This window comes from Geotrypetes seraphini, chromosome 9 (assembly GCF_902459505.1).
Source record: "Geotrypetes seraphini chromosome 9, aGeoSer1.1, whole genome shotgun sequence".
In the NCBI taxonomy this organism is placed as follows: domain Eukaryota; kingdom Metazoa; phylum Chordata; class Amphibia; order Gymnophiona; family Dermophiidae; genus Geotrypetes; species Geotrypetes seraphini.
In genome coordinates, this window is record NC_047092.1 from 21,531,744 (window position 1) to 21,558,491 (window position 26,748).

Here is a 26,748-nt window from a genome sequence, read left to right on the forward strand (position 1 = left end):
CTGAGGCTAGCTCTAGCTCCAACCTAGCTATAAATGGAGGCTCCACAGAGACTGAGGCTAGCCCTAGCTCCAACCTAGCTATAAATGGAGGCTCCACGGAGACTGAGGCTAGCCCTAGCTCCAACCTAGCTATAAATGGAGGCTCCACGGAGACTGAGGCTAGCCCTAGCTCCAACCTAGCTATAAATGGAGGCTCCACGGAAACTGAGGCTAGCTCTAGCTCCAACCTAGCTATAAATGGAGGCTCCACAGAGACTGAGGCTAGCCCTAGCTCCAACCTAGCTATAAATGCAGGCTCTATGTAGACAGAGGCCAGCCCTAGCTCCAACCTAGCTATAAATGGAGGCTCCACGGAGACTGAGGCTAGCCCTAGCTCCAACCTAGCTATAAATGGAGGCTCCACAGAGACTGAGGCTAGCCCTAGCTCCAACCTAGCTATAAATGCAGGCTCTATGTAGACAGAGGCCAGCCCTAGCTCCAACCTAGCTATAAATGCAGGCTCTATGTAGACAGAGGCCAGCCCTAGCTCCAACCTAGCTATAAATGGAGGCTCCACGGAGACTGAGGCTAGCCCTAGCTCCAACCTAGCTATAAATGGAGGCTCCACAGAGACTGAGGCTAGCCCTAGCTCCAACCTAGCTATAAATGCAGGCTCTATGTAGACAGAGGCCAGCCCTAGCTCCAACCTAGCTATAAATGGAGGCTCCACGGAGACTGAGGCTAGCCCTAGCTCCAACCTAGCTATAAATGCAGGCTCTATGTAGACAGAGGCCAGCCCTAGCTCCAACCTAGCTATAAATGGAGGCTCCACGGAGACTGAGGCTAGCCCTAGCTCCAACCTAGCTATAAATGCAGGCTCTATGTAGACAGAGGCTAGCCCTAGCTCCAACCTAGCTATAAATGGAGGCTCCACGGAGACTGAGGCTAGCCCTAGCTCCAACCTAGCTATAAATGCAGGCTCTATGTAGACAGAGGCCAGCCCTAGCTCCAACCTAGCTATAAATGGAGGCTCCACGGAGACTGAGGCTAGCCCTAGCTCCAACCTAGCTATAAATGCAGGCTCTATGTAGACAGAGGCCAGCCCTAGCTCCAACCTAGCTATAAATGGAGGCTCCACGGAGACTGAGGCTAGCCCTAGCTCCAACCTAGCTATAAATGGAGGCTCCACGGAGGCTGAGGCTAGCCCTAGCTCCAACCTAGCTATAAATGGAGGCTCTATGTAGACAGAGGCCAGCCCTAGCTCCAACCTAGCTATAAATGGAGGCTCCACGGAGACTGAGGCTAGCCCTAGCTCCAACCTAGCTATAAATGGAGGCTCCACGGAGGCTGAGGCTAGCCCTAGCTCCAACCTAGCTATAAATGGAGGCTCTATGTAGACAGAGGCCAGCCCTAGCTCCAACCTAGCTATAAATGGAGGCTCCACGGAGACTGAGGCTAGCCCTAGCTCCAACCTAGCTATAAATGGAGGCTCCACGGAGGCTGAGGCTAGCCCTAGCTCCAACCTAGCTATAAATGGAGGCTCTATGTAGACAGAGGCCAGCCCTAGCTCCAACCTAGCTATAAATGGAGGCTCCACGGAGACTGAGGCTAGCCCTAGCTCCAACCTAGCTATAAATGGAGGCTCCACGGAGACTGAGGCTAGCCCTAGCTCCAACCTAGCTATAAATGGAGGCTCCACGGAGGCTGAGGCTAGCCCTAGCTCCAACCTACCCTGTTTCCCCGAATATATGACACTGTCTTATATTTTTAAAAACTCCAAAATATGCACAAGGTCTTATTTTCAGGGGGATGTCTTATTTTTCCATGAAGAATACAGTACACATTTATTGCTGAAAAAAAGACATTTATTACCTGTATATGGTACAGATCATCACAAACCAGAAAAAACTGTATCACAAACCAGAAAAACATTTACTGTATAACAGTTTACAGTATGATACATTTACACATTTAATCAATGACAATCAAGTCATCATCTTCTGGAACATCATCATAATAACTCACACCCTGAGGTTCCAGGTCAATTACTTGGGACTCCATTTCTTTCACAATCAGTGGACCAAATCTCTCATGTTTAGCAATAGCAGTGTCCTCAAATGAGTACTTCTTATCAAGGTAGCCTGCTCGTAATGCATGTTCAATGCAACTGTCAGTGATTTTATCCCATGAATTCTTCACCAAGTCACAACCTCTTGCAGTTTAGGTTTCACAAAGTTTCCACGCTGATTTCTCTCCATTCTATTTTCAATGTAGTCATTAATTTCCATGCGCAGATTGTCCTTGAATGGCTTGTTGATTGCAATATCAAGGGTCTGGAAATAGGCCGCCATTCCCGCAGGAATCATTATTTGATCTATTTTTCTTTCATGAAGAAATGACTTCATATCTTTAGCACGGTGAGTGCTAGCTGCATTCCAGACTAGCAGACCTCTTTGACTTCCTCGCATAACAAGTGGCAGCATTAAATCTACCCACTTTCTTATAACAGCTTGTGTGGCCCAGGCTTTTTCAGTTTCAAGGACAAAAATTCCTGAAACACGTTCAATCTTTTCCTTCTTGCCCTTAGAAATTATTAGAGGTAGGACTTTAGTGCCATCCAGACGAATTGCCAAAATACAGGTCACACGTGCACTTTCATAAGCAGTGGAGGGAATGTACACTGAGGAGGCACCCCGCTGTTCAATTGTTGTTTGAGATGATTGGCCCATAAACACTGTAGTTTCATCCATAGCAATCATGTTGGAAAGCTTGTATTTAGAGAAGTCAATCTCATCAATAAAGGACTTGAATGCAAGTGCTCGCTTAATCACTTGAGCATCTTCCAGCCTAAACAATGTCGTGGATCTTCTTAAAGACAATTCACTTCTCTGAAGGAAATTATCCAGCCAGTGTTGTGATGCTTTGAAATTTTCAGAGGCTATGTTAAACTGTGGCGCCATTGCAAGGGCGAATTCTTGAATATGAGCCCTATTCACAACCAAAGCCTTTGTTCTCCTGTCAACAACCCATTCACAGATCAGATCTTCCAGCTCAGAAAATATTGGTTTCCGACCTGATCCACACTTGCGTTTGTTAGAATTTCCCTTTTCCACTTGTTCAACTAGTTTACCATACTCTGCTCGCCACTTGCGGAGCAATCGTATATTCAACATTTTTTCTTTGCAGAAAGCAGCAAGATTTTGGCCCCAAGAATCTTCCACGATTCTCCTCTTGTACTCCACAGAGTAGCTTTTTCTTTTTGTGGCCATGCCTAAGGGTAAAAGAATAAAAAATGGCACTAGGGTATCCTGGGGGGGGAGATATTTTAAAATGATACAGAGGGCATCAGAGGGGGAATCAAAATGGCACAAGAGAATCAGGGGGATGGGCGGTTACCATCTTAACAGTATGGAGAGAAAAACGTTAGCTTGCCATGTAAAAGGTAAATAAAAATTGGCATGCAAATCCTTTAAACCAGATTTTTGATTTTACAGTTAACAATCTGGTTTAAAGGATTTGCATGCCAATTTTTATTTACCTTTTACATGGCAAGCTAACGTTTTTGGAAATGTGTCTGTAACACGGTAAATGTACACTTGTAAAGTTTGAACTTGAAATCAGCTTTCAAATCTGTTAGAAAACAGCATCCGCCACATACTGTACAGATCAGATACAGATTTGCAGTTTGCTTTTAAAACACTAGATGGCAGCATCACTATGTACGGTATCACTACAAGTAAATACCAGTAGTATGTAGCAATGAAAGGTACGGTAACGAACTACGCAGAAAATGAACTACAGGGCGCAGCTGCCTAAAGCCAGGATTAGATGACTTGAGGAGGAGGTAGGAAAGAGCTTGCCGGCTGCTTTTAACATTGAGTGGGTACCTGTAAGTTCATCTCCGCTCTTGGGCCCTGATTCTCCAAAAGTGCGTCCCGATTTTAGGCAGCTGTAGACGTCCTACAGCTGTCTAATCAGCCAATCGGGATGCACGTTTTAAAAAAAAAAAAAATGCACCCCAGGCAGGCCTGAAGGCGCCTCCGGGAGCCTAGGGAGACCCGCAAGATGCCTAAGCTCGCCTACAAGCCTTAGGCGAACTTAGGCGGCCCTACGCGTCTCCCTAGTAGAGGAAGAGACGCTTAAAATGTAGGCCAGCAAAATGCTGGTCTACATTGTAAGGAGACGCGGCCGCTATACTGATCGCGGCAAGGGATCTCCCTGCTGCAATAAAGTATAGCGGCCGCGGCCGCCTGTCCCATCACCGACAGGAGGATGCCTAACTCCTCCTGTCGGAACCCCGGACCCCCCTCCCCCCCCAAACTCGTAATCGCCGACAGGAGGATGTCCAACTCCTCCTGCCGGAAAGCCCAACGACCCCCCGCCCCAACTAATCTCCCTCCCCCAACTAACTTTTCAATGTTGGTCAGCTGGACGGGTCTTGCTGCCATCCAGCCGACGGGTCTGCCTCGTGGAAATGAGACGGCACGCCCCTTCCCGGCCCATCCCCGCTAAATCTAAGGCCTGATTGGCCCAGGCTGTAGAAGCCTGGACCAATCAGGCCTTAGGCATAGCGGGTCCGCCCATCCCCACTAATCCTAAGGCCTCATTGGCCAAGGTGCCTAGCCTGGGCCAATCAGGCCTTAGATTTAGCGGGGATGAGCCGGGAAGGGGCGTGCCGTCTCATTTCCACGAAGCAGACCCGTCGGCTGGACGGCAGCAAGACCCGTCCAGCTGACCAACATTGAAAGGTTAGTTGGGGGAGGGAGATTAGTTGGGGCGGGGGGTCGTTGGGCTTTCCGGCAGGAGGAGTTGGACATCCTCCTGTCGGCGATTACGAGTTTGGGGGGGAGGGGGTTCCGGGGTTCCGACAGGAGGAGTTGGGCATCCTCCTGTCGGCGATTACAAGTCTGGGGGGGAGGGGGTTCTGACAGGAGGAGTTGGGCATCCTCCTGTCGGCGATTACGAGTTTGGGGGGGGAGGGGGTTCCGACAGGAGGAGTTGGGCATCCTCCTGTCGGCAATTACGAGTTTGGGGGAGGAGGGGGGTCCGGGGTTCCGACAGGAGGAGTTGGGCATCCTCCTGTCGGCGATTATGAGTTTGGGGGGGAGGGGGCTCGGGGTTCCGACAGGAGGAGTTAGGCATTCTCCTGTCGGTGATGGGACAGGCGGCCGCTATACATATTGCAGCAGGGAGATCCCTTGCTGCCATAAGTATAGCGGCCGTGTCTAATTTAACCCGATTCTCTAAAGACGCCGGTTATAGAATCGGCGTTTAGTATAGGACGCCTCTACCGGGCGGCCTGCCTGGGGAGCATTTTTTTTTAAAAAACGTGCATCCCGATTGGCTGATTAGACAGTTGTAGGACATCTACAGCTGCCTAAAATCGGGACGCACTTTTGGAGAATCAGGGCCTTGGTGTACAGAGGCTGTTCCTGGGCTTGTTTTCCTGGACAGCGGAAGCAGGAAGTTGTGTGACCACGCATACGGTACTGTACTCTGGATCGCCAAGACATGCTTGCCAAATAGTGCCTTATTTTCGGGGGGGGGGGCCTTATATTTCCCAGGTGGGGAAAAAAAGGGGGGTGTCTTACTAAAGGAGGAGGTCCTATAATGGGGGAAACACGGTAGCTATAAATGCTGGCTCTATGTAGACAGAGGCTAGTCCTAGCTCCATCCTAGCTATAAATGCTGGCTCTATGTAGACAGAGGCTAGCCCTAGCTCCAACCTAGCTATAAATGCTGGCTCTATGTAGACAGAGGCTAGCCCTAGCTCCAACCTAGCTATAAATGCTGGCTCTATGTAGACAGAGGCTAGCCCTAGCTCCAACCTAGCTATAAACGGAGGCTCCACGGAGACTGAGGCTAGCCCTAGCTCCAACCTAGCTATAAATGCTGGCTCTATGTAGACAGAGGCTAGCCCTAGCTCCAACCTAGCTATAAATGCTGGCTCTATGTAGACAGAGGCTAGCCCTAGCTCCAACCTAGCTATAAATGGAGGTCCATGGAGACTGAGGTTAGCCCTAGCTCCAACCTAGCTATAAATGGAGGTCCATGGAGACTGAGGTTAGCCCTAGCTCCAACCTAGCTATAAATGGAGGTCCATGGAGACTGAGGTTAGCCCTAGCTCCAACCTAGCTATAAATGGAGGCTCCACGGAGGCTGAGGCTAGCCCTAGCTCCAACCTAGCTATAAATGGAGGCTCCACGGAGACTGAGGCTAGCCCTAGCTCCAACCTAGCTATAAATGGAGGCTCCACGGAGACTGAGGCTAGCCCTAGCTCCAACCTAGCTATAAATGGAGGCTCCACGGAAACTGAGGCTAGCTCTAGCTCCAACCTAGCTATAAATGGAGGCTCCACAGAGACTGAGGCTAGCCCTAGCTCCAACCTAGCTATAAATGGAGGCTCCACGGAGACTGAGGCTAGCCCTAGCTCCAACCTAGCTATAAATGGAGGCTCCACGGAGACTGAGGCTAGCCCTAGCTCCAACCTAGCTATAAATGGAGGCTCCACGGAAACTGAGGCTAGCTCTAGCTCCAACCTAGCTATAAATGGAGGCTCCACAGAGACTGAGGCTAGCCCTAGCTCCAACCTAGCTATAAATGCTGGCTCTATGTAGAGAGAGGCTAGCCCTAGCTCCAACCTAGCTATAAATGGAGGCTCCATGGAGACTGAGGTTAGCCCTAGCTCCAACCTAGCTATAAATGCTGGCTCTAAGTAGACAGAGGCTAGCCCTAGCTCCAACCTAGCTATAAATGCTGGCTCTATGTAGACAGAGGCTAGCCCTAGCTCCAACCTAGCTATAAACGGAGGCTCCACGGAGACTGAGGCTAGCCCTAGCTCCAACCTAGCTATAAATGCTGGCTCTATGTAGACAGAGGCTAGCCCTAGCTCCAACCTAGCTATAAATGCTGGCTCCATGGAGACTGAGGCTAGCCCTAGTTCCAACCTAGCTATAAATGCAGGCTCTATGTAGACAGAGGCTAGCCCTATCTACAACTTAGCTATAAATGGAGGCTCCACGGAGACAGAGCCTTGCCCTAGCTCCAACCTATTTATAAATGGAGGCTCCACGGAGACAGAGCCTTGCCCTAGCTCCAACCTATTTATAAATGGAGGCTCCACGGAGACAGAGCCTTGCCCTAGCTCCAACCTAGCTAGAAGCCCAAAAGAGCAAGAAGAAACTGAGCCAAAACAAGGAGAAAACGAAATTGTGAACCACAACAGAAATGCCACTCTTCAAGTACGTGCGGAGTATAGGATTTCAGATTAAAACTTTCAGGGACTGGAGAGCAACTCAAAGAGTTCCCAGACATGCCACCCAAGTAAGTGTCAGAGAGAGGTGTTAAATTCATGACATGCCTCATAATATTAAAAGTTGCTTCCACAATCAAATCAGGAGAGTTCTCCTTACTCTAGAAACTGACCACAAAGAATTTAAGACAGCAACAAGCTAAATGCTACATTACACAAAAGCAGGTAAATTGAATTGGGGGTTCATCTACAGCTGAAATACAGTGTAGCCAGGCTGTTCGAAACAGTGTAAAAGCAAGAAGAAGGGTGAGCAAGCTGCTCTCCAAATCCTACCAACCCTTCAGTCCTCTGGGCTGGGTTGGGCAGTGCACAGCTTCAAAATGCCAACACTTATACACCTCAATAGTCAATAATGTGCCAAATTTCTTCAGAGAGTAAATAAACATAATATAACATAGTAACATAGTAAATGAGGCAGTCTGCTAGTGTCCCTGACTGAAAACTGCTTTAATCTCACACCAAGAAATCACTGGAGGTTACAAAAATTATTCTCATTCAAAAAGGTAGGTTGCCCTAGCTCAGGGGTAGGGAACTCTAGTCCTCGAGAGCCGTATTCCAGTCGGGTTTTCAGGATTTCCCCAATGAATATGCATTGAAAGCAGTGCATGCAAATAGATCTCACGCATATTCATTGGGGAAATCCTGAAAACCCGACTGGAATACGGCTCTCGAGGACCGGAGTTCCCTACCCCTGCCCTAGCTGGGTGCTAAAGCAAATTTAAAGATTATTTTATCTCTGCTACTGAACAACTTCTAGATGGCATGAGAAAATTAATAGGATGAAATCCTGAGGCAAACGACAGTATTATAAGAAAAAAAGTTGGACCCCAATCCTTAGAAACTGTGAAATAGAAATTATGGGGTCCTTTTATCAAGCCGTGCTATCGGGGTTAGCGTGTCGGACATTTCATCACATGCTAACCCCCGTGGTAAGCAAAAAAACTAACACCTGGTCAATGGAGGCGTTAGCGACTAGCGCGGCAGGCGGTTTAACACGCGCCTTGATAAAAGGACCCCTGAGTTTCTAAATATTAGTAACCAGAGATGGATTAAGTTACCTTGAGGGGTAAACCCAGTCATTGGTTCCCCTACTACAATTTACATCAAGTCGTAATAGACCCTTACCCTTAATCTGACCCTGTCAACATCCCCACAAAATTACTATGGGAAAGAGAGAGAGCAAACTAAAAATCAGAAAATCAGTTCTCATGTAAATATGTAATATTCAGCAGTGTCCAATACCCAAAATAAGGAGAAAGAAAATACAACTTAACTGTAACTCAGTTCAAATCAGACTTCCATCGCAGGATATCAACTGGTGTGAAAATTCAATCCACAGTGCAATTCCACTTCAAGATCAACAAAGTTCATCTGATAAAGCAATCCTTTTGCCGCTATGTGCTCAATGGTGTCCAAGACCCACAATATAATCCCAAACAAGATAGAAGACCTCAGCTTTTCTCCTCATTCTGCCCCATTTAGAGAACAATTATATGGGCAAAGATCCTCAACCATTGGTCAACAAACTCCATCATAAACAATTAACAGAATTCTAACTGAACAACGAATATTTTCAATACATTTATATTGTATTTAATAAATATTTGCGATTCTGGGCCACAGCAGAGATTCTGCACAGAATACAGGTATTCTGTGTGCCTGGGGAAATTTGCGCAGAATTCCGCCAGTACTGTATTATGTATGTATTTATTTACATAGCAAGTAAAAAGATTCCATGTGTTTCTAGAACTATTTGTTTCCTATTTTTGATGCAAAGCAACTGAATACATTAAGCTTCGTGCACGTTAATTCTACTAATGCCAGTGGTGGACAGAAATTAACTTCCAAATTATTTTTGGTCTGGATTTTATCTGAATCTTTGAAACAATACACTGCTTATCAAGACGCCTCAGCCCCACCACTCCACCGCAGAAAGTTTCATTCAAATCGCGGGAAGTCTCTGGTGGTGCTTCATCATTGGCTGTCTTTGATTTAATACAAAAATATTTTTTGAACTTTTTTTTAAAAATTTTTTTATCTTTTCTTAATTACTCTTTTATATTAGTATTAAATTTCTCAAATGCATTGAATTAGAAAGTGAAATCCTCAAGGGATAATACTTATCTCAGCCAACCAAGGGAGCCAGACCCGACATGTTTCGCACGTATATCGTGCTTTTTCAAGGGTCTCCCAAGGTGCGCCGCCGTCATCCGACTCCAAAAGATTAAAGAGCAAAAGATGCTTTAAGTGGTGGACAGAAGGCACAGAAGGGCCTTGTGAAAGCGTAGGACAGCAGCAACTTCAGTTAACTCCTGAAAAAAACTAAATTCATTCCAAGCACACACACACCCAGCAAACATAAGAATGCCAAGCGCAGAAATCAGTCTCTTCAACCTGAACTATAATAATAAGAACTCCCGCAGAATAACTATGTTCGCTTTCCCCTCACTGAAATCATGTCATCGTAAAAGATTCCTCGAACGAACCTTCTCTTTTCAAGCGGCCAAACTAAACTCATGGCTCGCCCAAATTATACTTGACGCCTCTTCATACCTCCACTTTAGAAAAAAGCTCAAAACTCTACTTTTCAATGGACCAAATCCTTAACGCTCCCCCTCTCCACATTAGAAAACAGATCGAACACTCTTCTTTGCATCAGATCAAATCCTTAACTCTCCCCTCCCCCCCTCAACACTGCCCACCTTTCTTTACTTTTTCCCCCTCCTCCCCCCCTCCCAAGATCCCTGCCCCCTCCCTCTCATATAATATGCTTTGTTCCCCCCTCTTATAAATTCAATTGTACTCTCTTACAGTACATACCGTATGTGCTCTGTATTAGCCCTTCCTTCACTTAAATTGTCAATGTAAACTAGTTTGACCCTTCGATTGCCTTGTTATGTTCTTCTTTTTTCAATTGCACTGTATGTAACTCATCTATTTGTTGTGAACCGCCTAGAACTCCCTGGGTATGGCGGTATACAAAAATAAATTATTATTATTATTAAAAATGTTCAATCTGACATACAATCTAGAATCATTAATAAGCCTCCAAAACTCAGCAGGATGAGCAACAGTGAAGTTATTAAATGGTGGCCTAGATTCCATTATAATATGAAAGGCAACAGGAAAAATTAAGGAAATTAAGAAGAAAGAGCAGATTTAAGTAATAATTATCCCTCTCAAAGATCCCTCACATGCTAAGAAGAGCATTTTGTACACAACTAAAATGTGTCTTCTCTATGATCCCAAAATCAGAAGCTTCATACACTGGTTATTGCCTTTTACAGAAAGCCCAGGTAGGCAGAGAGGTGCTGGATCTCCTGTACCAGGGTGTGACAGAAGATTTATCAGTGAGCTGACCTCAAGAGACACACACAGGTATTTCCAGACTTTCTGCAGCAATAAAATGTAATTTAGCAACTCTAATAATAACCTGTCAATAATAATTAATTTGAAAAATAACCAACAATCCATAATGTGCTGGTTTTCAGACTAATGATTTGGTGATCACGCAAACCGCTCTCTGTTCATCATTTTCAACATCCTAGTCACCCAAGTACAATTCACAAACAACTGCACTACAAACATACACACACACCTCAACAACAACAAAATCATGTCATACACGTATCTCTAGCTATCTTGCATATCCAGTCTGATTCCCAGATGAATTTACATCAATGACATGGTACTCAATTGCCCCATTTACTGAAAAATGTCTGTCTTACATTTCATCCGTGACATGTGTCTCTCACGGATAAAATCATGCCACAGCCTCAAAACCAGCCATCCATGTCCCATTTATAGACTCATATCCTCCTCCTCATTAGACATTTGATTTATATTTAGCCAAAATACCTTTTCACAGGCAGTTCAAGGCAAGTCACATTTAGGTAAACTGGCTATTTTTCTGTCTCCACCTGAGGTATGAGAGGATGAGTTGACTTTCCATTAAAATCAACCATTCTCTACACTCTTTCGCTAATACATGCTTCAAGATATCTGGTCTCATAATCAATACAAAATATCCATATGACAGATAGCAGAAAGCAGTTTCCTAACACTATGGATGGTCTAAGAGGAACATGGATTACGAGAGAAAGGACTCATGGGTAAAACTCACAGTCACTCTATGGTAGGCTGGCCTTGGAGAGGCCATCAAAATACTGATGAAGCCCTAGCCATATGAGAGAGAAAGATATTGGTATTGGCCCAACCTGTCTAATGAGAAGAGATTAACAGGGCTTAAGGGATAATGGTATCAGTACAGCCTGGCAAGCTGAGAGGCAGCCTGTGGATGACGTAATAGTTCTGGGCTGCCAGAAGAACTTGTTCAAAAATTGTATACTCAAATCGTATTCATTCTATTTTGTTGTTATTAACCTCAAGAGTGGGCCTAAAATATTTGCTTATGTTAAAATCAGAAGTGGGAAAATATATGGAAAAAAAATTATGCCAGTCAAAATTTTCTTGTCATTTCTTTGTATTATGACAAAAAAGAACATGCGGTGCTTTTATCCTCCTAATTCCATTATGAACCATTAAAATGTCAAAATGCTATTTAACATCACAAAGAAACACTTTCTAGCTAATAATGAAACTCTTCACAATTCACACCCTTCCCTAGATCAGTATGTCACATTAAACCACCTGCTCCCATTACAGCCTCCCCCCCCCAAAAATAAAAAGAAATTTCCAAATTCAACAACCGCATTGCCGGAGTAGTAATCCTCATATTGCATATACAGTATACTGTACAGCTCAAATCTCCCAGAAGTCCCACAGCTCATAAGTTAATTTTTTTCATTTTATAGATATAAACTCAAAAATGACGATTTACACAGATCACAATTATGAAATCAACCAGAATGAATCAGCAACCCCTGTGAAACAGAAGATACCACATATCTGGGTGTATATTTACAAAAGGAGGAAGTAGAATTTAATCAATAAGTGGTCAAAGACCTATCTATGGCTGTGGAACTGCTGATGTTTATTTACTGTAAAGAACACCTACAAAAAAAGCTAATGTCACTAAAACCAGAATCATAACCCTACAGAGAAAAGAATAGATTTCTTATTAATGACACTGGGGAGGGGAGGGAAGAACAAGAGACTTCCACAGTAATAATTTCAAACCTAAAATCCTCGAAGGAGAAAAGCTTCCGCAGCAAGATCACTACATCCATGACACTACAAAAGGAGAGGAACATGCCAAGCAAAACAAAGGAGGAAGAAGTGTGTCAACCCACCAGCACATCCAGGGAAAGGAGTAAGAACAATTGCAAAACAGAAAAAGTTATTTCAAGAACGGGACCCACCAATGAGAAAAAATAAGTAATAACTATTAAAAAGTTACTTTAACTCCATACAGCTAAACTGAACCCTAAAAATGTGAGAGGGATGTCCGTTTCCTCAGTCTTGCAGTATAGATTCTGTCACACTGAACTGAAGACACACTCCCAGCCCTCAGCTGGACTGGGCATGACCTGTTGATTTCATATAGAGATTGACATGGGGATAAATCTGTTCCTGTTCCTGTTCCCCCCCCCCCCCCCCCCACGGCAGGATCTATCTCCACCCCCGTACCATCCCTGTCCTGCAAACTGTGTCCTCGTCAGCACAAGCCTCGGACACTAAAATCACATGTTCGAGGCTTGTACAGATGAGGATAGAGCTTGCAGGGATAGGGAGAAAACGCATGGGATGGGGATGGAGATAGACCCCACAAGGACAGGGACTAATTTGTCCCCGTGTCATTCTCTAGACGCAAAGCCTATAAACAGGGGACAGGACAGATAAGCCACTGGAAATTGTCTCAGACCCTGCGAGAACTGCAGAGAAAGAAGATGCTGTGATCACAGGGGCTTGATTGCAGAAAATCAAGGGAGGAAAACAAGAACAGCTTTGCTCCAGGAAGCCCATTCTGTAGTACAGAAGGAGACACAGAAGATCAGGTCCCAAGAACCGCAATTAGAGATCAAGAAGATGTGGCTCAAAGACCTTACTCATAGCACCTAAGACAACAGGGACAAGCACTTTTGCAAAAAAGCACAGTTACTTACCGTAACAGGTGTTATCCAGGGACAGCAGGCAGATATTCTTAACGTATGGGTGACGTCACCGACGGAGCCCCGGTACGGACCTTTTTAACTAGAAAGTTCTAGTTGGCCGCACCGCGCATGCGCGAGTGCCTTCCCGCCCGACGGAGGCGTGCGTGGTCTCCAGTTAGGATAAGCCAGCTAAGAAGCCAACCCGGGGAGGTGGGTGGGTCGTAAGAATATCTGCCTGCTGTCCCTGGATAACACCTGTTACGGTAAGTAACTGTGCTTTATCCCAGGACAAGCAGGCAGCATATTCTTAACGTATGGGTGACCTCCAAGCTAACAGAGAGGGAGGGGGGATGGTTGGCCATTAGGAAAATAAATTTTGTAACACAGATTGACCGAAGTGTCCATCCCGTCTGGAGAAGGTATCCAGACAGTAGTGAGTAGTGAACGTGTGAACTGAGGACCAGGTGGCCGCCTTGCAGATTTCCTCAATAGGTGTGGAACGGAGGAAAGCCACAGAAGCAGCCATAGCCCTGACTTTATGGGCCGTGACAGGTCCTTCCAGGGACAGGCCGGCCCGAGCATAACAGAACGCAATACAGGCAGCAAGCCAATTGGATAGCGTTCGTTTAGAGACAGGACGACCCAGACGGACGTTACAACTTATGATCTTCAGGAGAACCCTCATTTGCAACAGCTCAGGTAATGGTTTTTTTTAAAATTCTGATTACAGTGGTGCCTCGCACAGCGAACGCCTCGCACAGCGAACGCCTCGCACAACGAACTTTATGTCTTGATTCGTACAACGGACTTCGTTTCACACAACGAAGTCCGGGGTTCCTGCGGGGTTGGATCGCAGCGGGGTTGGTCGAGCCGCGAGGGTAGTCTCCTTCTCCTTACCTGCCCTGTCGCAGCACACAGCCGAACGGAAATCTTCCCGATGTCAGCGCTGACGTCGGAGGGAGGGCTTAAGCAAAGCCCTCCCTTCCTCCGACGTCAGCGCTGACATCGGGAAGACTTCCGGTCGGCTGTGTGCGGCTGCGGCAGGGCAGGTAGGAAGAAGGCAATGGCGAACGAAAGAGGGGGGAGGGGGGCGGTCCGCCCCGAAGAATGTGCACAGCTGGTCAGGTCCCCCGATCGACCGACAACAGGCCCGGCCGACAAACCTCCCTGCCCTGTAGCCGCGAATCTAAATTACCTCTTACAGCAGCTTCAATAATCCAGCTGCTGTAAGAAGGTAATTTAGATTCGCGGCTACAGGACAGGGAGATTTGTCCGACCGGGCCTGTTCTGTTGTCGGTCGGGTGCAAAAGCGCCACAAAGGTGGAGGCAGGGAGGGAGGAAAGGTGGAGTGGAGAAGAAAAGACGCTTAAGGGGGGAGAAGGCCGCTGAAAGCACATGTTGGAGCAGGGGATGAGAGGGAGGGAGAGAAGGGGAAATATTGGACAAGGGCAGAAGGGATGCTAAATCATAGGGTGACAGGCAGAGAGAACAACAGGAAAAAGAGTGGAAGCAATCTTGAACCCTGAGGGTGAGGGCAGAGAGAGGTGGTGAGATGATTGATCATGGGGAGAGGGACAAAAGGGAATAGAGATGGGATAGGAAGATAGTGGAAGTAAAAGGACAGGGAGATGTATGTTTTTAGATGTATCTAAATAAAAATAATAACAAAAAATTTATCTTTTTTATGTCATCTTAGCATATTTTATGCTGCAGAACGAATTATTTTTTTTTACATGTATTCCTATGGGAAAACGCGTTTCACATAACGAACGTTTCACATAACAAACTTGCTCCTGGAACCAATTAAGTTCGTTGTGTGAGGCACCACTGAATATCCAAAAGCTAAATTCGTTCCCATTATGACATTTGGAGATATTAGCCAGAAACGAACCAACCATAAAAGTTTCCCCTACCTCCCTGTTCAAGGAGCATTTTACTCTTCGACAGCCATCCCCACCTACCTCTCCTCCAAGTCAGTGCTTCCCCAACTTCTGCAAACCAAATACTCCGTAGATCAAAACATTTTCTTCCCCTGAGTTCTGAGCAGCAGAGATTTTGAAGTGGACCCAACAGTAGCTAACTAGGCAACATATATGACAAATACAGCTCGCTGCAACTGTTGTACAGCCCAAGGCACCTGGCAAGTTCGTTTATATTTGATTCTCATTTAAACTGGTCCCTTGACATGGTGTGTCATTCTTATAAAGTGAAAATGAACAATGACACTTGGACGGGCCCTATTTAAGAGAAAAGCAAAAAAGGAAGACTGAGAAATGAAACATGAAATCTGATTGGTCACTATGGGCAAGTTCACACACAATCCCACCTGCACTCAGGCACTCTGCCCTTCTCTCTCGAGAGAGAGCTTGTTGATTTTGCTAGCTCAAGAGATTTGGAATTACAAGAACAACAGGCTGGGGGATGTCTTGGGGTAATGGTCTTTGGGGGGGGGGGGGGAAGAGACAGGTTCCCTGCCGCTAAACTGACTGCACAAGGGAGATTCCCTGGCCACAATCAGCTCAGTTGCAACCCGATTCTCTAACCGGCACCTGTGACATGGACGCCAGTTACAGAATCATGGTGTTAGGCAGGCTTAGACGGACAGACGTGATTCTATATCGGATGCCCATCTCTGGGAAAGATTTATGGTTTATTAATGCCTTTCAGATGTTTCAATGTCTGTATCATATCTCCCCTGTCCCTTCTTTACTCTAGGAGAGGGGTCCTCAAATCCATCTTAAGGTTGAAACTGCGAGAAACCTTCTTAGTGACCAATATTGAATTCATAATGAATAAGATTATGCTGAAGCCATAATAATAAATCCACTCTTTAGACTACTGGCATGCTATGGTGGTACTGTGTTCCAAAACTGCATTATATATAACTGCCTGTATGTGCTTGACAAATTGCCCACTGCCCTGCAATGCCAGTGTTTAATTATGAAGAAACAGGATGCTGCACTGGATGCCTTGTTGGGCAGACTGAATGGACCGTGCAAGTCTTTATCTGTTAGCATGTCGTGATCTTTATTTGTAAAGCAAACAACAAGAAGAAAAAAATCCAACACAATCTGCAGTGAATAGAACACAAACCAAAACAAAGAAAACTGCAGACAGATGTTCAAGGTGGTAACATTAACCGCATTCATGCTTTTGGTTTAATAAATTTAGCCTGCATCTTTGTACATCTGTCTGCAGTTTTCTTTGTTTTGGGTTATCTTTATTTGTTCCATTACTCAGTTACTAGAGAAAAGCACCACATGTATGCAAAACACTATATAAAAATACACTTGCACTGTTCTAAAACCCTTGAATGTTTTTTCACAGGATACAGCACTTACTTGGCCAAGTAAAACAGCAGAGGACTCGACTCCTCTACCTTGCCCATCCTAATCTCTAGCCTCACAAAAACTATATAAGAGCTTTCTTATAAGACGCTTATAGACCAAAGGTTCTTACACTCAGTCTCTGAAAGTTGCAAATGTGCCTGGCTCTCAAGGTAAGCAAACCATGTAAATTATCCTTGCTCTAAAACCAAAGGCATTCAAATGAATATTCAAAGTGGACATTCTGAAAATGACCAGTCTGTAGTAGTGCCGCCTGATTCAGGGAAATATTTTCAATTTGATTTGGCTTATTGAATTGATTTTCTCACCGACGCTGTAGTGTAATCAAAACAAACAAAAAAAAGACTTTTCCTCTCTCTGTTAGGTCCTGGCTCACGTTCGCTGTCTAACACCAGCTCTGGCAGGATACACATTTCAAATCTGATATATTGTAATCACAAAATAGAAAATAAAATTATTTTTTCTACTTTTGTCGTCTGTGGTCATTTTATTATTCAAATCATGTTGGTCCCAGGCTCTGGTTTCTGTATGTCTTTTGTTAACTCGCTCACCAGGTCTCCTGCCCATTTGTTGTTTTCTTTTTCTTTGAGCTCACCATCCATCTTCCATCTCTGTACCTTCCCTTCCACTGCCATATCCAACATTTCTGTTTCTTTCTCACCATCTTCCATTTCTCTCTCTCTCTCTCTCTCCCCCCTTGGGTCAAACCTCTCTATTTTCCTCCATGCAGCACCTCTCCCTTCCTCTCCTCCATTATCATATGCAACATTTCTTTCTCCCTGCATGCATGTCTCCCTCCCTTCCACCATATGCAGGATTTCTCCCTCTCACCCCTTTTCTATCTTTTTGTTATAGCTCCCCTTTCCTCTCCTCCAACCCATGTCCAACAATTCTTTTTCTCACCTTTCTTCCCTCCCATCCCTCTGTGCAGCACCTCCCAACACCCCCACCCCTATAATACCCCACCTAAAATACCTTCAGATCACTGTGAACAAGCTACACATGGTCTGCTGTGTCATCAGCAACATGGCAGAGGGAAGGCCCCGGTGAGGCAGGCCGCAAGCTACTACTGCTGCTTTAGGAGGCATGTCAGGTCTCACCAGGGGAGGGGAATGGTTACCAAATCAGAGAGTCTGATTTTTTTTGTAAAATTAATCAATTTGAAATGATTCACTGTAGTGAATCGGGCAGCACTAGTTTGATAGATACAACACTAGTTAGATATGATACAGACATTTAAACATCTGAAAGGCATTAATAAACAACAAATCTTTTCCAGAGATAATAAAGCAATAGAACCAGAGGACATAAATTGAGGTTGCAGAGTGCCAGACTTAGGTGTAAAATCAAGAACTACTTTTACACAGTAGATTTCTACTCTTATCATTTCACTCCAACAAGATCTCAGTGTGCTTTTTGCAGCATAGTTCTAGCATTCACACAGCATCTCAACTACCAATGGGAAAAAGGCAGAAGAAATACATGGCGAGTAATTAATTACATTGAAATAAACTATGTGCTGGGGTGAAGCTGGATGTGATTAGCATATCTGAAATTTGAACAAAAACAAAGATAGATCAAGTGACTGGACAAACAGCACTCTGGTGTCTCCTGCAACAGGGAAAGATGGGTGTGCTCCTGCAATTATAAACCAGCAAAGGACCAGCCAAACACATCGCTAAAATTGGTGTCATCTACCTCAAAAAGTGCAACCTACAGTCAGATAAGATCTAGGCCAGGGATGGGGAATAAGGGCCATAATCCAGTTGGGTTTTCAGGATTTCCACAATAAATATGCATGAGATCTATTTGTATACAATAGAGGCAGTGCATGCAAATAGATCTCATGCTTATTTGTTAGTGGAATCCTGAAAACCCAACCCTCATTCTCCACCGACATAAGTTCTGTCTTTCATTTAATCTTTACTTCAGCTTGACAGAAAAATACCACCACTAACAGCATGCTGGAAAAGTATACTGAGTGCGCATGCTCAACCCTCTCCTATTCCAAGGGCTAGATTCATAAAGGACACTGATCGTGTCCTGACCACTTTGTGACCCGATTGTTCCCTGACCCGATTCACTAACCTTGGTGCTGAGCAATCTCCGATCTGTGCATGCAAATGAGGGGGAACGGCATGCAAATGTAGGCAGGCAGCGATTCACTATAGAAATCTGGAACACCGACTGGGCTGGCCGATCAACCAAAGAAGCGACTGTTGGGGACTAGTCGCTCACATGCTTTCCGACTGCATTTCTTGCTCTCTGCCTGGATTCTCCTGCCCCCGACTCGCCACCCTACTCTCTGCCCCGACTCTCCTTGCCTTCCCCCGCAGCGTAAGCCCGTGGTTTTTTGTGGGTTTTTTTAAAATCATGTTTATTGAGGTCAACCAGAGCAACAAAGGGCATACAAGAAATACAGATGCCAACAAACACAAAGTGGCTGGGAACAGTGCAAAACAATACAATACAAGCAGCCGCCATCATCAGAGAGCACAGTAATGGCATACAGGTTACATTGTATAGAAATCTCTAATGTAATTGTGTGCTTTTGAAAGACTAAAGAACAAAAATGCCAAAAAAGACCAAAACCAAAAGAATGAGGAGCCCACCCCCCCCCCCCCCCCGAGCACATAAAAATTAGTATAATAGGCACTAAACGTGTGGGGCTACAGAGCTTAACAAGCTCCCCAGTCCAGGAGAAAAGAAACAATGAGTGGCAGGTATCTCCCATCCGCGCTCTCAAAACACACCAACCACAAAAACATCCCAGATCCCCCATTTGACCCCCAAAATTTTTATTATAAAAGCGTAGTACCTATCCCGAAGAATCCCCTATTCAAGATACAAGCCCAGCGGGTTTAAAGCGGGTTAAAACCACGGGCTCACAAAAACGTAAAAAACAAAAAAAAAAATTTCTTTGCAGCTCTGCCTGCCATGGAGGGCCAGTGCATGCGTAGACCATCTACAGATGGTCTGCGCATGCATCGGGATCGCTGGAGAGTGATCCGTGCAGTCGGTTGGAGGCGTGATTCCAATCACCTTCATTTGCATGAGGGCGATTCGTGAATCAGCCCCCCAGCCACGAATCGGATCCAATCCGTGCCCTTAGTGAATCTAGCCCCAAGTCACTTAACATACAGGTTTTCCATAACTAACCAGACCCATTCCATGTCCCCTGTAAACGACCCAAGAATACCTAGATTCTGTCAGATTGGTTACTATTGCCTATGCCAGGGATCTCAAAGTCCCTCCTTGAGGGCCGCAATCCAGTCGGGTTTTCAGGATTTCCCCAATTAATATGCATTGAAAGCAGTGCATGCACATAGATCTCATGCATATTCATTGGGGAAATCCTGAAAACCCGACTGGATTCCAGCTCTCGAGAACCGGAGTTGCCCATCCCCTGCTTCTAGTCCAGGGATCTCAAAGTCCCTCCTTGAGGGCCGCAATCCAGTCGGGTTTTCAGGATTTCCCCAATTAATATGCATTGAAAGCAGTGCATGCACATAGATCTCATGCATATTCATTGGGAAAATCCTGAAAACCCGACTGGATTCCAGCTCTCGAGAACCGGAGTTGCCCATCCCCTGCGTCTAGTCCAGGGATCTCAAAGTCCCTCCTTGAGGGCCGCAATCCAGTCGGGTTTTCCGGATTTCCCCAATGAATATGCATTGAAAGCAGTGCATACACATAGATCTCATGCATATTCATTACGGAAATCCTGAAAATCCGACTGGATTGCGGCCCTCAAGGAGGGACTTTGAGACCTCTGGCCTATGCCGATAGGCTACTTCAAGCATGTATCACTCTCAGTAAGTTATTTCTTCATGTTTGCTCTGAATTGCCCTCCAACTTCAGAACATGATTTCTTGCGCTAAAATGTTTCTTTTATGTATCTTACCAAAGTCTGCTAAATATTTAAACACTCTTATCATATCCCTTTTATCCTTTCAGTCAGTAAACTGCAATTATGGCTATCCTGAAATACCTGTGGTTGTAGGAGGTAGAATGGCAAGAATCATGTTAAATCCTATGTACCCACCTTTCAAAGGTGAAAAAAAAGAGAGAGCTGCAAAGATAACGGCCTTCAAATATCCCCTAAATAAAAAAGCACAAGAGGTAAGCGTTTCAATTCCCAACCTCCCAGGGCACTGTGAAGTTAAAGTAGTGCGTGGAGAACAAGGGAAGGCAGGGTTCAAGTCCCATTTCTCCCACTGACACTGTGACCACTGGCAAGCCACTATCCTCAAGCCACTGCCTCAAGCACAACTTTGACTGTGGCAGGAAAGTACCTTGTGCACCAGAATGTGACGCATCAGATTTGGAGAAGGTGAGTATTAAATTCAAGATGTGTGTAGGGACCTAAGTTCACAGATTGCTGTATTAACAGTAAAACAGCAAGAGAAAACAGGCAAATGGAATTTCTAAATCTTTTTGCTCGCAGAAGTACAACAAGGATAGAGCTAGAGAAGTATCTATGCCCAGTAAGTTCCTGCTTTCACACACTTATCTTTGTGGGGATATTTCTTTAGCTTTATGGCATATATGTATTTGAAGTACAGAATGGTGCTGTAAAACTTATCTACTCGTAGATTAAATGATAGCACTCCTCACCAAAACATAAGGTGTCAGGTCAAAAGCGCGCCGGGACAAAGGCGCGTGCAGACAACTGAGCGCATCGCGGAGGCGCGCACTGAAGAAAATGACTGTTTTAAAGGGCTCAGACGGGGGATGTGGGGGGGAACCCCCCCCCACTTTACTTTATACAGATCACGCCGTGTTGTGGGGGGGTTGTAACACCCCACATTTTACTGAAAACTTCACTTTTCCCCTAAAAAACAGGGAAACAGTTAAGTTTCCAGTATAATGAGGGCGGTTACAACCCCCCAAACCCCTCACAACGCCGCCATGATCTGTATTAAGTAAAGTGGGGGGTTCCCCAACAAAAAACCCCGTCGGAGCCCCTAAAAACACTCTTTTTCTTTGGTGCGCACTTCCATCTTGCGCTCAGTTGTCGGCGCGCGCCTTTGTCTTCGGCGGTTTTGTCTATGAACCAAACATAAAGCTTCTGCAGATCAAGCGTACTTGCACCAACCACCACTTCCCCAGAAAGAAGGGATGACCAGGTTGAGTAACAGGATAACCCATATAGGCTCAAAGAAACACACCTGCTCCAGATCAAATATAGGTACAGAGAGACACACCCTCACATATAATGCTGTTCCAGGTCAGATGATTATGCATGCCATACATAGCTAAAGAAAGACAGCCTCATAGCCACAGAAGCCACATCATATCTGATGCAAATAATTCTTATTTAATAGTAACTTACAAATCTAAGAGGAGCCTTTAAAAAAAAAAAAAAAAAAAAAAAAGATTTCAGAGCTTTCCTGACAGCCCCACCACCACTACAAAAAAAACACACCTTCAGATGATCTTTGTTTCACATTTTGGTTAATCTCAATTTATGAGGAATGGATTTTAACAAACTATTCATTGTCCTTCATGCTTTCTCTTCCCAGACAACCTCCCCCAAACTTGATATGGAGTCTATATGTACTACTACTACTATTACTTACCACTTCTATAGCGCTGAAAAGTGTACGCAGCGCTGTACATTTAATATTCAATAGACGGTTCATGCTCAGAAGAGCTTACAATCTAATATGGACAGACAGGACATCTCAGGGATTGGGGAATTTCTAGTAGAAGGAATGATACAGTGGGTCTAGGTATCTAACAGTGAGTGGGAGTTAAGAGTTAAAAGCAGCTTCAAAGAAGTGGGCTTTGAGTTTGGATTTGAGCACTGCATGAAGTATTGAATCTGGCAGCCTGATCCAGGAATATGGCACAGCAAGAAAGAAGACATAGAATCTGGAGTTGGCGGTGGAGGTAAAGGATATGGATAAGAGGGACTTACCCGATGAACAGAGTTCACGAGGAGGACTATAGGGGAGATGAGTGAGGATATTCAGGGGCTACAGAGTGAATGCACTACAAGATATTAACAGAATTTCTACCCGTGACAAAACTCCCTTAGGGATTAACTACCCCCCTCCCTTTCATCCTATCCCTAAGGCAGGGGTACGCAATTCCGGTCCTCGAGAGCCAGAGCCAGGTCAGGTTTTCAGGATATCCACAATAAATATGCATGAGATAGATTTGCATCTCAAGGAGGCAGTGCATGCAAATCCATCTCATACATATTCATTGTGGATATCCTGAAAACCTGACCTGGCTTTGACTCTCGAGGACCGGAATTGCCTACCCTTGCCCTAAGGGATGAGAGCGACAGCAAGCTCTTTTGGACTCAAGTAATGCTTAAATACCAGGGGGGAAGTATAGACAAAAGAGAGGACTCAGCTGAATCTTTTGTTTGTGGGTAAGTTGGAATAAGATATATTAAAGATATGGTGAGGGAAACAAATAGAAAGATGTACAGCTGCCCAGATGTTCACAGAAAAGTTAACAGGACAGTTTTGATTACTGGATACATGAGAAATGTCAAGTACTGTACTTTAAAAATGCAGTAAACAAACATTCACTGACCCCTAGCTTGATGATCTGGTCAATTAACCTATACTAGCAAGCAAGTTGAAGGAGTAATGAGATGAAAATACATAATTCCAAATACTTTTTCTCATTATAGAAACTATAATTTATTATACTGATAGAAATTAACCATGGTAAAATGAACTGGTATAATGAATTGGGAATCTACCTTGCCCTGTTCCCAGCATCACGATCTACATGCAATGGATTCTGGTTTGACTATTGTCACTGTGCTTTCTCTCATTATCCTACCATCCACATATCAAGACCCTCAAGCATGGATCCACTGTGTACTTCAGAAAAAAAAAAATGCAATCCCATGAAATAACTGCTGGGAACATCTCTAAAAAGAAATCCCATGACATGATGGATAGTCTGTAGCTGATGCTTTTCTATAAGTTAGCCAACAAAACAATTATTGTAACAAGTTAACAGATATATTTCTGATTTAAATTTGAGTTTCACTTTCAGCTAGACTTTATATTCGTTTCTAAATCCCTTACTCTGAGAAGAAAGCTTTCTCAACAAAGAATGAGATTATACCATACCTAAATTTGAACATTTTAGTTAGTGCAATGGGTTCCTTTGTGGTTATAAAGCAGGACTCCTTCAAATCAAGATTATTACATTACCTATAGTACCAACTTATTTCCAAGGCCTACATATTCTCGTCTCTTGAAACCTCGTGGCTTCCCTTACATCTGTCCCCAGCTCTCAAGATCTATTTCTGTTCTCAGCATTTATTTTAGTATTTATCTCATCCCTCCCAAAACATCCAAGGTCACATTTAAAAACAGCCCAACATATTACAAAAGCAAAATACACATAATACATATAATCAGATATCTAAACAATGCCAACAAAGTAACAGTTTATTCTCTACATCTGTTGTGTACAACATCTGGAGAAGAAAAATAAACAATTTTTAAAAGCTTATGCTCGCCTATTTAGCAATGATCAAAACAGTAGATTCTTCACTGTAAAAAAAATTAACATTGGAGTTTGTTTTCACAGGCAATGCCCACGGCTTGCTCTTCACTCTGCAGGCCTAATTTACCGAAACTGTTTCCACTGTATCTGTAAGTCATAGTTTAAATCCATATATTGATCACCTCTATGCCCCTTGTCCTTTTAACATTCCTCCTCTCTCCCTGAATCAGGAGCCTCTTTTGACCCAAATTCACCCCCCCCACCCCCTTTTTCCATCAGCGCATCCTGTTCAACAATCCCTCCTAATCTGATTACACTTGCAGGGATCTCAAAGTCCCTCCTCGAGGGCCGCAATCCAGTCGGGTTTTCAGGATTTCCCCAATGAATATGCATTGAAAGCAGTGCAAGCACATAGATCTCATGCATATTCATTGGGGAAATCCTGAAAACCCAACTGGATTCCGGCCCTCAAGGACTTGAGTTGCCCACCCCTGATCTATATACAGCAGGGGTCTCAAAGTCCCTCCTTGAGGGCTGCAATCCAGTCGGGTTTTCATGATTTCCCCAATGAATATGCATGAGATCTATTTGCATACATTGCTGTCAATGCATATTCATTGGGGAAATCCTGAAAACCCGACTGGATTGCGGCCCTCAAGGAGGGACTTTGAGACCCTGCTCCTCTTCTCCTGTCACAAACCCTGAGACCCACTTAGCTCATCTTGGTCAGTCTGAACCTGTCCAGCGTGGTATATAGACCCTGACAGCTGATCCCCAGGCTACCCTCAACAACCGGCATCCGACCTTCTCTCCCTGACACATACCTTGACAAGCGGCACCCGGCCTCCCCCTCCCCGGAACCAACTCCCAAGAGGCGGTCCGGTCCGGTCAGGTCAGGTCAGGTCAGGTCAGGTCCGGTCCGGTCCGGTCCCCCCCCCCCGACTCACCACTGCGCTGCAGGTCGTACCCCACCAGCACGAAGTAATCCGCCAGGCGTGTCATGGCGCAGCAGGATGGGCCCCTGCCCCGTCCGTCCCGCGCCTCCCCTCCCGGAGCGGCCGCTCCCGCAGCTCTCAAGCTCCGGCCTTGGCCTGCCTCGAGCAGGTCTCAGCGAGCTCCCGGCACCGCCCCGCAGCCGCCATCTTTCCGGGCCGCTTCCGCCCGCCGCGCAGGCGCACTCCGAAGGGCGGAGCTTATTGGGGGAAAGCAGGGAGACGACGTCAGACTAGGGCGGGTGGGAGCAAGCGCACGCGGCCGGAAGGCGTTTGCTTCTCCATTGAGGCTTCGGAAAGCGAAAGGAGCTTGCCGAGTGACGTGTTCAGAGAGGAATGATGGGAGTCGTAGTCAACTCGACTTAAAGCCCTGGAACTTTACCGGCGTGACACGTTTTGACTTTGTAGATCAATAGATATAAAGATTAGCTAGTGAAAACGCAAATAGCTCGGCATGTCGATCTGGAGAGACAGCCCTTACCATTCGTGCATGCCTCAGCACCAACTTCTAAATCACTGTGTGGACATTAAAAAAAAAAAAAAAAAATCTCTGTCGTCATTTTCACAATGTGAATGTTTATTTTCATTGTTCCGGTTTAAAAAGCAAGGATAATTTTAAACTATATCTAAGTGTTTGCTGGAGATTGAGAAGACATTGTTTTAATACAATGTGAATTTAAGGAACTGTTATATTAATAAGTATGTGTTCCATTGATAACTTCTTCCAAATATACATTTACCAGGTAATCTGTCAATTCCTTTTCTCTCAGAAATTGGACTTTATTTTTTCTGTTTTTCCCAACCTGGTTTAAAATAAAACAGCATATTTAACTGGCAGGTAAGTATGTGTAAATTAAGTTTAGGTTCCTTCTGCTTACTGTACAAGTACTATTAAGGAAATAACTGAATCCTGATCATATTTTTGTTCCTTCTGAACATAAGGTCATTCCATATCAAGTGGATCAAGGATCCACACTCAACTTCCTCCAAATTGAACAAAATTTTATGTTGATGTTCTCTAGGGTCTCAAAGAAAACCATGCAAATATTTTTGAATGAATCTCTATTGGTTCGAGATGTACATGCAGCTGAATGAAGATCACCTTCAGAGTGCCATGCTCCACATAACACAAAACTGTCGCTTTGGCCAGGTGCTGCAGCCCATCAAAACCTGTCAAGGGGCTGACATTTTTTTTATTAGTACAATCCTCTTACTAAGCTCCTGTGCAAAGTTTGGAACCTAACATGAGCTTGCCTCCCTTTTTATGGGCCAGCAAACTATCCCCCCCCCCTTTTACTAAACCACGATAGCGGTTATTAGCGCAGGGAGCTGCGCTGAATGCGTCACACTGCTACCGATGCTCGTAGAGTTCCTATGAGCGTCGGGAGCAGTGCAGAGCATTCAGCGCAGCTCCCTGCGCTAATATCCGCTATCACGGTTTAGTAAAAAGGGTGGGGGGTATATGAAAAATGTTACAATATGAAATTTAAGGCCTACTTTGACTCCTCATTGCTCCTGATATATACTTTGATTGAGGCTATAACTGGACCAGTAGTCATGGCCCAAGACATACGTCTAGG

At 44.9% G+C, this 26,748-nt stretch overlaps 1 protein-coding gene across 7 annotated transcripts in view; it reads right to left on the reverse strand.

Moving 5' to 3' along the window:
* SBF1 (SET binding factor 1) overlaps positions 1–25,357 on the reverse strand; it is a 224,205-nt gene extending 198,848 nt beyond the window's left edge. For 4 of the 7 annotated variants that reach the window (XM_033957866.1, XM_033957867.1, XM_033957862.1 and 1 more), the window contains exon 1: positions 25,124–25,356. In XM_033957866.1, the coding sequence (XP_033813757.1) occupies positions 25,124–25,178 (55 nt within the window). In that variant the 5' untranslated portion in view covers positions 25,179–25,356. Of the gene's footprint in view, positions 1–25,123 lie in introns of all 7 variants that reach the window. The other 3 variants (XM_033957864.1, XM_033957863.1, XM_033957861.1) reach the window with 1 other exon arrangement.
* Positions 25,358–26,748: the final 1,391 nt, after the last annotated feature.